This window comes from Mus musculus, chromosome 2 (assembly GCF_000001635.26).
Source record: "Mus musculus strain C57BL/6J chromosome 2, GRCm38.p6 C57BL/6J".
NCBI classification, from domain to species: Eukaryota; Metazoa; Chordata; class Mammalia; order Rodentia; family Muridae; genus Mus; species Mus musculus.
In genome coordinates this window covers 119,100,585-119,111,830 of record NC_000068.7, presented here as the reverse complement: position 1 = coordinate 119,111,830, position 11,246 = coordinate 119,100,585, and the positions used below count along the sequence as shown (strand labels likewise).

The following is an 11,246-nucleotide window of genomic DNA, read 5'->3' as shown; positions in this document are numbered from 1 at the left end:
TTGTATGCATGCCACACAAGCACTTCAACAACGTAGCTGCATGCTTAGCTGAAAATTACTTATATTTAATGAGTACACTGTAGCTGTCTTCAGACATCCAGAGGGCATCAGATTCCATTTACAGATGGTTGTGATTCCATTTACAGATGGTTGTGAGCCACCATGTGGTTACTGGGAACTGGACTCAGTGCTCCTAACTGCTGAGCCATCTCTTCAGCCCTAGGTAATTTTTTTTTTAAGATTTATTTATTATATGTAAGTACCCTGTAGCTGTCTTCAGACACTCCAGAAGAGGGCATCAGATTTCGTTACGGATGGTTGTGAGCCACCATGTGGTTGCTGGGATTTGAACTCAGGACCTTCGGAAGAGCAGTGGGAACTCTTAACCACTTAAGCCATCTCGCCAGCCCCAGGTAATTATTTTTGAGACAGGTTCTTTGTAACCCAGATTGGACTCAGCTCCCCAACGTCTGGGGTTGCACAAAAAAAAGCCACCATTCTTGATGTATATTTACTTTGTATTTTGAGAGACACCTTAGTTAAGTTTCTCTGGATAAATTTCCCAGGGTGACATTTAAACTTTGAATCTTCCTGCCTCAGACTCCCATGTAGCTTGTTTTTTTTTTTTTTTCCCAACCCCATACAGGTGTGTGCCCACAGGGCTGAGTAGTTTTTTTTCTTTTGAGACAGGGTTTCTCTGTGTAGCCCTGGCTGTCCCGGAACTCACTCTGTAGACCAGGCTAACCTTGAACAGAAATCTGCCTGCCTCTGCCTCCCAAGTGCTGGGATTAAAGGTATGCGCCACCACTGCCTGTTGTGAGTAGTTTTAAAGTGGATAAAATTTGTATTTTATACTTATACTATTTTACGTCAAAGGATGGTTTGGTTTGGTTTAAAAATACATTGTGTGTGTGTCTGTTTTCACAAGTAGAGGGCAGAAGACAACTTGAAGGTCAGTCATCTCCTTCTACCACGTATGGAAGTTCAAGATTCAACTCAGGTAGCCAGGGTTCATGGCAGCTGCCATCTCCTCCATGAAACTTTTTTTTTTTTTTTTTTTTTTTTTGGTTTGGAGCTGAGGACCTAACCCAGTGCCTTGTGTTTGCTAGGCAAGCACTCTACCACTGAGCTAAATCCCTCTTAAAAGTATTTCAGGTGAGACAGAGGTTTGAGTTAAATATTTGACAATGACAGACCAGTTCAAGAAGCATTTTGGTTGTAGAAAGAAACAAACTGATTGATAGCAGGTAAAAAATGAATTGCTCCTCCTGGAAATTAGAATTATAATCTGGGCAAATCTTAGCTTAGAAATTTAAGAGGCAAAGGACACCAGTGGCTGTCAAACAAGAAAAGGTTTATTCATTCTCAGTTAAATTGAGATAGAAAGGGGTAGAAGAAACAAATACCCCAAGACCCAAAAACTTGCTTTTCGTTCTTATCACTTTTCAGATCTTTCCACTTCTTCAGAGGCCCAGCAGCATGGGTGTTGCTTTTGGTAATTTAGCACAACCCATACATCCCAAAATGCTTAAACTAGTCTGAGTACTTTTCTTCAAAAACCAAAAACCTAAGAACTGGGAAAAAAGATGAACTAGAATTCTAAAAGAGAACCAACAATTCCTAAAAATATAACTGTAATTGGAAAAATATTGAACTATACAATCTTAGTCATGTCTGTTCTTTAATTGGTATATGTAGCCCAGGCTTACCTCAAATTTGCATTGTAGATGAAGATACTTGGAACTTGGACCCTTCTGAGTGTTGGGACTACTGGAACTTACCACTATGACTGGTATATGTAGTACTGAGCAGAGCATCAAACTCTGAGTTCCTGAACTAGGCAAGTATTCAACTGACCCACATCTGTAACCCAATGACCTGAAGTTCCAGGGAAGCAAGCTCAATCAGATTTGAATCAGCAGGAATGTAATCTTCTCTCTGAATTTTATTTTGCTTTTTAAAGGCAGTCTCAGTATGTTGCCTAGGGAACAATCCTCTCTGCTTAGCCTCCTGAGTGCTGGGATTAACAGGTATGTGATAGCATGCCTGCCCAGCTAATATATCTGCAAAACCTCTATGGCTAAACAGAGTAACATTATTACATTTCTGGGGTTACAAATGTAGACATTAAGGGTTCATTGTTCTGCCTCCTACAAACTGAAATGATAAAAAACTAACAATTTAGTATATGATAATCAAGGCATCACCAATCAATAGTGGTAAAATATTTTATTAAATGGTGTTAGGATAGCTGCATAGCTAGCCATCTTTTCATTGCTACTGTTAACAGGGCCCCAGACCTCAGCACAACTGATATTATCATACAATGAGAATAATGATGTTTTTAGGTTGATTCATACAATTATGGTAGAAAGTGATTTAAATACAGAACTTTAGATTCACCAAGTTAGGATAGTGGGGTACTTTTTCCAAAGTTGCCAAACAGAGATGATTAGACACTGAATGTAATTCCTACCTGACAGTTCTCATTATTGTTCTTATTGTATGTAGTTAATTGGCATTAGAGAAATTAGACTTTTATTGGACTATAAAGGAGAGATGTTAGGATAATCTCTTGTGTACAACTGTGTTTGCTCATATCACAATTTGTGAATAGGGAGAACTGGCGGTGGCTATGGCCTGGAAGAACTTGACAAGGCGTCTGAATGACAATAAAAAGTATAACCACTGTGGTGCACCACATTAAGTTTAGACAGATGCTTAGGATCAAACCCAGGGTTTTGTGCATGCTAGATGAACACTCTCCTGAATGAAATCCTCGGTCTCTGTTTTTGAAATAGGATCTCCTGTAGCCCAGGCTGGCCTTCGACTTGGTGTGTAGTAGATGTAGACTCTGGGCAAGCTGTCAAAGCAGTTGCTGGCTCCTTCTTCCTGCTCCAACCTACCCATAAGATGCCTCAACATGAGCTGTTAAAATGCCAGTACCTGCCAAACAGCCATGTCTTACCCTGATACTGTCACGAGTAGCTTTCCACTGTGGCAACACATCCTTTCCCAATTCTGCCTGCTACTAGCTAGAGGTGCAGTCGTAGGAGCTGTCCATGGTGGTGGCACCTTTCCTGCCTCAGCCTATGAACTTCATGAATTAGCACCACAGGAGCTGTCCGCGGTGGCAATGTCTCCTCTCCAGTAGCTCCACAGAGGTGGTACCTCAGCCAAAGCCATTCCTAACCCATGAACCTGATGCAGAAAAGAGAGGGTGGAAAAAAAAAAGCCACCAATCCTTGAGCCAAAAAACCTACCAATCTCTGTACTTCTCACAAAAACCCACCAAACCAAGGACAGGGAAGCCCACCAGTCCCTGAGCTCCCCAAACGCAGGACTTGAAGTCTTACCAACTGTCAAATCAAAATCTCTGCCCTGAGCTGGGCGTTGGTGGCGCATGCCTTTAATCCCAGCACTCGGGTGGCAGAGGCAGGCAGATTTCTGAGTTCCAGGCCAGCCTGGTCTACAAAGTGAGTTCCAGGACAGCCAGGGCTTCATAGAGAAACCCTGTCTCGAAAAACCAAAAAAATAAAAATAAAAACCTCTGCCCTGAAAAGCCCCACCCTCTATGAAATCCTATATAAGCTGCCCCCAACCGCCTTGTCTAGTGCCCTTCTATCCTCTCCCAGGAGCAGAGGCAACCACTCCTGGATTCATCCCTTCCCTCCCAGGATATCCTTCCATCCAAGGAATACTTACAGGAGATATTGATTTTAAACTCCTGATCATCTGTGTCCACTTTTCAAGTGCTGGGATTATAGGCAGGAAGCATTTTGGGAGGTAGAGGGAGATGGGTCTCTGAATTTGTGGACAGCATGGTCTACATATACTTTCTGTAAGCTGGTGTGGTGGTGGCATAGGCCTTTAATCCCAGCACTTAGGAGGCAGAGGCAGGCGGATTTCTGAGTTTGAGGCCAGCCTGGTCTACAAAGTAAGTTCCAGGACAGCCAAGGCTATACAGAGAAACCCTGTTTCGAAAAACCAAAAAACAAAACAAAAACAAAAAAAGACTCATTTTTATTTCATGTATATGAGTGTTTTAGCCAGTGTAGGCATGTGTGCATTCTAACAAATAAGTTAAATCACTAGCTCCATCTAGCTTTTAATTCTTAATTATTTGATTTTTGAGACAGCAACTTTTGTATCCAGGCTGTTATGGAACTTGTCATGTAGCTAAAGATGACCTTTTGAGGTTTCAAGGACAGGCATTACAGACTTGTGCCACATAAAAGGCTAATGTATTTCCCCTTTTCTTTTTGGTAATACTGAAGGTTAAGTATAGGGGTGTGTGTGTGTGTGTGTGTGTGTGTGTGTGTGTGTGTGTGTGTGTGTGTGTGTGTGTGCCTGTTTGATTTTGTGGAGACAGGGTTTCTCTGTATAGCTCTAGTTATCCTTGGGACTAGGCTCTGTAGACCAGGCTGGTCTCTTGAATTCAGAGATCCACCTGCCTCTGCCTCCTGAATGCTAGGATTAAAGATCTGCACCACTATACCAGGCAAAAATACCCTTAAAAGAAAACAAAGGGGGCTGGTGAGATGGCTCAGTGGGTAAGAGCACCCGACTGCTCTTCCAAAGGTCCGGAGTTCAAATCCCAGCAACCACATGGTGGTTCACAACCATCTGTAACAAAATCTGACACCCTCTTCTGGAGTGTCTGAAGACAGCTACAGTGTACTTACATATAATAAATAAATAAATCTTTAAAAAAAAAAAAAACCAAAAGAAAACAAATTAATGAAAAAAAAAAGAAAAGAAAAGAAAACAAAACAAAACAGCCGGGTGTGGTGATGCACGCCTTTGATACCAGCACTCAGGAGGCAAAGGCAGGCAGATTTCTGAGTTCAAGGCCAGCCTAGTCTACAAAGTGAGTTCCAGGACAGCCAAGGCTATACAGAGAAACCCTGTCTTGAAAAACCAAAAGCCAAAACAAAAAAAGACTCCTTTTTATTTCATGTATATGGGTGTTTTAGTCAGTGTAGGCATGTGTGCCTTGTGCGAGCCCAGTGCTCATGGAGGCTGGAAGAGGTATTGCATGAGCTAGAACGGGAGTTACAGACAGTTACGAGCTATCACGTGGGTACTGGGAACTAACTCTACAAGACCAGCAAGTGTTTGTTTGTTTTCCTTCTCCTCTCCGAGACAGGGTTTCTCTGTGTAGCCCTGGCTGTCCTGGAACTCCTTCTATAAACCTGGCCAGCCTTGAACTTGGGGATTCATCAGCCTCTGTCTCCTGAGATGAAAGCTGGATTAAGGCTGCTAGACACAGCAGGTACTAATTGCTGAGCCACCTCTCCAGCCCCACTACAGAGTACTCTTAATAGAGATACTAATTATAAAGGATTACAAGTAATCAATGTACTTTAATAATGAAAAAAATCCTTTAAAATGAAAAAAAAGAAAAACTTATAAAATATGAAATTTGCCAAAACTATAAATATTCAAAAATACAAACACCTATATAAACATAATTACATTATCCAAAGCCAAAAAACAGACACCATTATTATAAGAGAAATTCTTGGAGCAGTTTTTTCAAGTTTAAGGAAAAAATATAACCTCTAATTTTTAGCTATACAGGAAAAAGGATGAATTAAATCTCATAGGAAACAAACCATACTGATGACTTTAAAAGATTTTTACGGGTATCTTGGCTTAATTTCTTGAGGCCGAGAAGCGATTTGGCTTAATTTCTAAGTCAAAAGAGTTTTGTGTTGACTTTTGAAAGCCATTAGAGTGTGTAACCTTTTGATGTATAGATCATAAGTAAAAACTTTCAAAAAAAAAAAAAGATAAAAAACATTTGTGGGACTAAAAGGACTTTACCATGATATAAAAAGTAAAAATTTAAGATAAATTAATTTTAAGATGTAAACACAGTTTAGAATTAAATATAAAAGAAACAAAAGTTACCATGATTAAGAATTGACTAGCATGTAGGGGGAAAGTTCGTTCACATTTGTCTACCTCAGAGACAATACTGTTAATTTATTAAACAATCTATGTATTGTTCTTGTATATGAGTAAAAGTGTGGTTTCAGAAAGCAATAGTTTAGAATGATTGTGAGAAACTTGTATAGCAATGTGATATTGTTTAAATTTTGTTATTAAAAAAAGATTGAAGCCAGTGCTTTAATCCCAGCACTCAGGAGGCAGAGGCAGAGGTAGAGGCAGGCAGATTTCTGAGTTGGAGGCCAGCCTGGTCTACAGAGTGAGTTCTAGGACAGCCAGCGCTACATAAAGAAACCCTGTCTCGGAAAAACAAAACAAAACAAAACAAAACAAAACAAAACAAAACAAAACAAAGGCATGCGCTACCACGCCCGGCCTGTAAAGCATTCTTTATAGATAAGGAAATGACCTATACCGAAGGCAAATTATTTCATTACCACATATATTACAAATACAAAATATTCATATATTTACATAATATATCAGGCCAAAATGAATGATCTTTTCCTAGAAAGAGTATACATGAGAAATAAAAAGAATATACATTAGAAAGAGAAAACATTAATAAACATTGTAAAAAAATACTAAGACTTGCAAGATGGCAACCATTCCAAAAGTTGAGTAGTTTTTTTTTTTAAACAGCATTTCTGAAATGGAGAAGAATGAATAATTTGTGAATAGATATGTTCTGTTGGTGTTATGGAGACAAATCTCCCTGGCTATGTTGACCGTGCTCGTCTTGAAGTCATGAGATCATGTGGTCTCCCTCTTTCAGTGATCTGAGTATCTGCAGCCATAGATATGTTCTACCAGAACCTGATAGAAGTGTTTCCACTCTAGACATATCTGCTAGGCAAAACCCATAAATACACAGCTCTAGATAACAAGAAATGATTAGCTAGGCAGTGGTGGCGCATGCCTTTAATCCCAGCACTTGGAAGGCAGAGGCAGGTAGATTTCTCAGTTTAAGGCCAGCCTGGTCTACAAAGTGAGTTCCAGGACAGCCAGGGCTACACAGAGACATCCTGTCTCGAAAAACCAAAAACCAAAACAAATAAAAACAACACCAAACACCCCCCCCCCCCAAAAAAAACCCAAAAAGAGGAAAGGCTTAATCTTTGTGCACTACCTCCTTATAAATGTTACCCCTTAGAGCTTGTATTAAGAGAAGAGCACAACTTTAGACTTTTTAAAAAATAGGGCTTTATACACACAAGGTAAGTGGTCTATCAACAAGCTACTTTAGGAAAATTTTCTCACATGTTTGATCATTTAATCTTGGGTATAAGGATAATAGCAAGCAGATAACATGCTATTTGAGACCTCATCATTTTCAACTAGGTATTTTAAAACTAATGATACAAATTAATTATGATATCATCAGGAGGAATTTTGCATTTTTGTTTGTTTTGTTTTTGTTTTTCAAGACAGGGTTTCTCTGTATAGCCTGGGCTGATCTGGAACTCACTCTGTAGACCAGGCTGGCCTCGAACTCAGAAATCCGCCTGCCTCTGCCTCCCAAGTGCTGGGATTAAAGGCGTGTACCACCACCACCTGGCAGAATTTTGCTACTTTTATATGATGTTAAGACAAAAGATAAATATCAATATTGACCCCGATATATCATTTAAGTATTTTGTTTTTCAACCAGGTCTCCTAGACAGCCCAGGCTAGCCTTGATCTTCTCTCACTGGAATCCTGAGATTATAAGCGTTTGCCTCTATATGGGGCCTGGGTAAATGGATTTTTTTTTCCTTTGTTGTTATAGCTGTGATCTGTGGGTCTTACGGGAAAACTTTCAGTCCTTAAGTAGATCTTGGTAAATTTGCTTGACTACATTCTTCAGGTAGTTTTCCTCTAAGGGCACTTTAGAGATAATTGCAGCAATTTCATCATGGCTAGAAAAGACAAAAGGGTATTTTTTATTACTTTCCCTGAAAAACTTATACCTCTCTCCCCTTCAGGGCTACTCATGTCCTTGGATACTATCTCAAGTTCTTAGGAAGCACAAATATATATTTCTGGAAATAAGCAGAACTTTACTTGAAACTGTATTCTAAAATAAGGCTAAATATATATATATATAATTGTAAAGTATACTGATATAGTTGTTTTGTTGTTGTTGTTTGCCTATAGGGCTAGAGATTAAACATAGGCCTTTGTACATGCTAGGCAAGCATTCTACCACTTTGTTATATCTCCAATACCCCTAATTGCTTAAAAAAAAAGATTTTGTTTTTAATTATGTGCCTATAGGAATGGGTACATGTGAGGGCAGGTGTTGGAGCCATCCAGAAGAGGGCAGTGAGTCCCCTGAAGTTAGAGGTGGTTGTAGGCTGCTGTACTCTTTTGACAGGCTGTCTGTTCTAATGTGTCACGACTAGGTGAGTGCTTGGAACTAAACCCAGGACTCCTGGAAGAACAGCACTCTCAACTACTGAGCCATCTCTCCAGCCCCTTCCATAATCCCCACTTTGTTTTGTGTTTGTGCATGCATGCACATGTGTGTTTATGTGTATGTGGGTGTCTACCAGAGGTAGACAAACAATGTTTTCCTCGTTCGCTCTACAAATTACTTTTTGAGACAGGTCTTTCACTGACTGACTGGCTACTGCTTCTCGGGTTCTTGCTATCTCTGCCCTTCCTGGAACTGGGATTATGGGTGTGTATCACCTCACCCTGATTTTACCCGTGTGCTAGGGATGGGATCACAGGTCTTTATGCTTGTGTGGCAGGCTCTTTACCAACTGAGCCATCTGGTCTCCAGCTACAAAATCCTAAGCTGTTGTTCGCTAATGAATTAATGAAGGACAGCTTCTAATATGTCACAGCATCATCAGAAAAGGTGTAAAGTAGATCATGGTCTGCTGGGGATGAGCTTGAACTTCTGATCCTGCTCCGTCCTCTTCCTCCTCCTGTAAAGCGGCTGGGATTACAGATGTGCAGCACCCTATGCTCCATTTATATGGTAGTGAGAATGCAGCCCAAGCCTTTCTGCATGCTACCAACTGAGCAACATCTCCAGTTCCATTTACAGAGAAGTGTTGAAAACCAAAGCCATCATAAAAGATGGGACTCCAGCAAAACTGGAGACAGTAATAAGACCACTGACTATAAAAGAATAAATACTGGAAAAGGAAGTCAAAAGGAAGTGACACATTCGCAAAGTATTTGCTAACACTGTCAAGGTCCTTTGGAATGAAAGAAGAATACAAAAGTAGCCAGAACTCTTATTGGGCTGTGTGTGTACTTACCCAGTCTTCCCAATGTGATTGTGAATGGTGAACGGTAACGGGACCAAGGGATAATGGGCCGAGGGAGACAAAGTTATCTCAAACTTTGCAAATGCTGCACAACTGGAGAATAAAAGCCTCAATCTATAAAAGACAGACACAATTAAAAACAGATTTTTCTTTTATACTTGCATAAGAAACTTAGGTGGCTATAATTTCTTATCCTTATCAAATAGAAAAGAAGGTAAAACATCTAGAGCAAGACATTGATTATAATAGTTACTTGCTCAGGAGAGGGAGAGATTGCACAAGAATGCACATTCACAGTAGGGTGGAGGTAAGCATACTGGGGACAGAGCCTCAGGCACCTTCGGCCTTTTGTTTGTGACTGTCTCTCAATGGGTAGTGATGTCGTCACCCCTACTAATATTGACTGCAGACTTCTAGCCTCCAGAACATTAAGTCAATTATGTTTCTGCTATTCAAGCCATTCAACTTATAATACCTTACTAAAACAGCTCCAGGGAACTGAATATACTCACTCAGTATTATTCACATTTATATGCATTAGGCTATAATTTGGCCCCCATCGCTTTAAAAATTCGATCTCCTCTCCAAGAAGCCTACAATGGTTCACTACCAGTGAGAGTTCTTGAAGCATCTAGAAAAAATAAACAAACAGATTTTTAAAGTATAAGAGTGTGTGTGTATGAAAAGATCATACTGAAATGTTTATTTTGGAATTTAGGGATGTTGCTCAGTTAGTTCAAGTCTAGTGGCTGGAGAGATGGCTCAGTAGTTAAGGGCACTGGCTGCAGTTTCAAAGGATCTGGGTTCCAATTCTACATCCATATGATAGCCCACAATCATCTGTTTAAGAGGACTTTGATACCCTCTTCTGGCATCCTCAGGCAATGCACACATTTGGCTCAGACATATAGTCAGGAAAAACACCTATATACATAAAATAAATAATAAAACTTAAAAAAAAGTTGGGGCTAGAGGGATGGCTCAGCAGTTAAGAAAGAGCTCTTCCAGAGGTCCTGAGTTCAATTCCCAGCAACCACACAGTGGCTCACAACCATTTGTAATAGGATCTGATGCACTCTTCTTTTTTTTGTTTTTGTTTTTCGAGATAGGGTTTCTCTGTGTAGTTCTGGCTGTCCTGGAACTCACTCTGTAGACCAGGCTGGCCTAGAACTCAGAAATTCACCTGCTCTGCCTCCCAAGTGCTGGGATTAAAGGCGTGCGCCACCATGCCTGGCTGATGCGCTCTTCTTAACAAAAAAAAAAAAAAAAACAAAAAAAAAAACAAAAAAACAAAACTGTTTAAAGACAGCTACAGTGTACTCATAAAATAAACAATTCTTTAAAAACAAACAAAAAACCCACCTGGGCCGACTATGCACAGAGCCCAGGGTTTGGTTTGCATCCAGCACTGGGATACAGAAGGCAAGGAGATAAAAAGTTCAGGGTTAACCTTGGCTACATAAGTCAAACAAGGCTACAGAGACAGACACAGTCACAAAACAAAACTAAAGAACAAGAACAACAACATCACATTATTTTGAATGGGAACTAAAAAATTAAATAAAATGGGCAGTGGTGGCATATGCCTTTAATCCCAGTGCTCAAGACACACACACATATGCACGCACACAAAGAAAACCTTTTGAGGTTTAGTAGCTATTATAATCCTCAAAGTGTGGACAACCAAATATATTTATAATTTCAGGGGAATATTATACACGTAGAATTTCAATTCTGCTATTTGTGACTAATAGTGCAAGATTTCCTTGCAAAGCCTCACTAGACTTTACCTGGGGCACCTGATGCTGTGCTGTGCATTTCTTCTTCCAGGATTCCTGTTCCTCAATGTACTGAAAAATAAGCTTGTGAACTAAAAGGGAGGAGGGAGGAGCTTTATCTTCTGAATAAGGAAAAAAATGAAAATAAGGGCATTATTTATTAATCATTTAAATAAGGCATGAATATAATATTATATAAGCTAGAAACATTTTCAAACTAGAAGCATATTTTTAAATGTATTTATTTATT

At 39.8% G+C, this 11,246-nt stretch overlaps 1 protein-coding gene across 4 annotated transcripts in view; it reads right to left on the bottom strand.

The window, feature by feature from the left end:
* Positions 1–1,333: 1,333 nt before the first annotated feature.
* Positions 1,334–11,246, bottom strand: part of Knl1 (kinetochore scaffold 1) — a 63,379-nt gene continuing 53,466 nt past the window's right edge. For 3 of the 4 annotated variants that reach the window (XM_006500376.3, XM_006500377.4, XM_030252192.1), the window contains 4 exons: positions 11,009–11,118; positions 9,731–9,849; positions 9,210–9,332; positions 5,347–7,853 (listed from right to left, as the gene is read on the bottom strand). In XM_006500376.3, the coding sequence (XP_006500439.1) occupies positions 7,754–7,853; positions 9,210–9,332; positions 9,731–9,849; positions 11,009–11,118 (452 nt within the window). In that variant the 3' untranslated portion in view covers positions 5,347–7,753. Of the gene's footprint in view, positions 7,854–9,209; positions 9,333–9,730; positions 9,850–11,008; positions 11,119–11,246 lie in introns of all 4 variants that reach the window. The other variant, NM_029617.3, reaches the window with a different exon arrangement.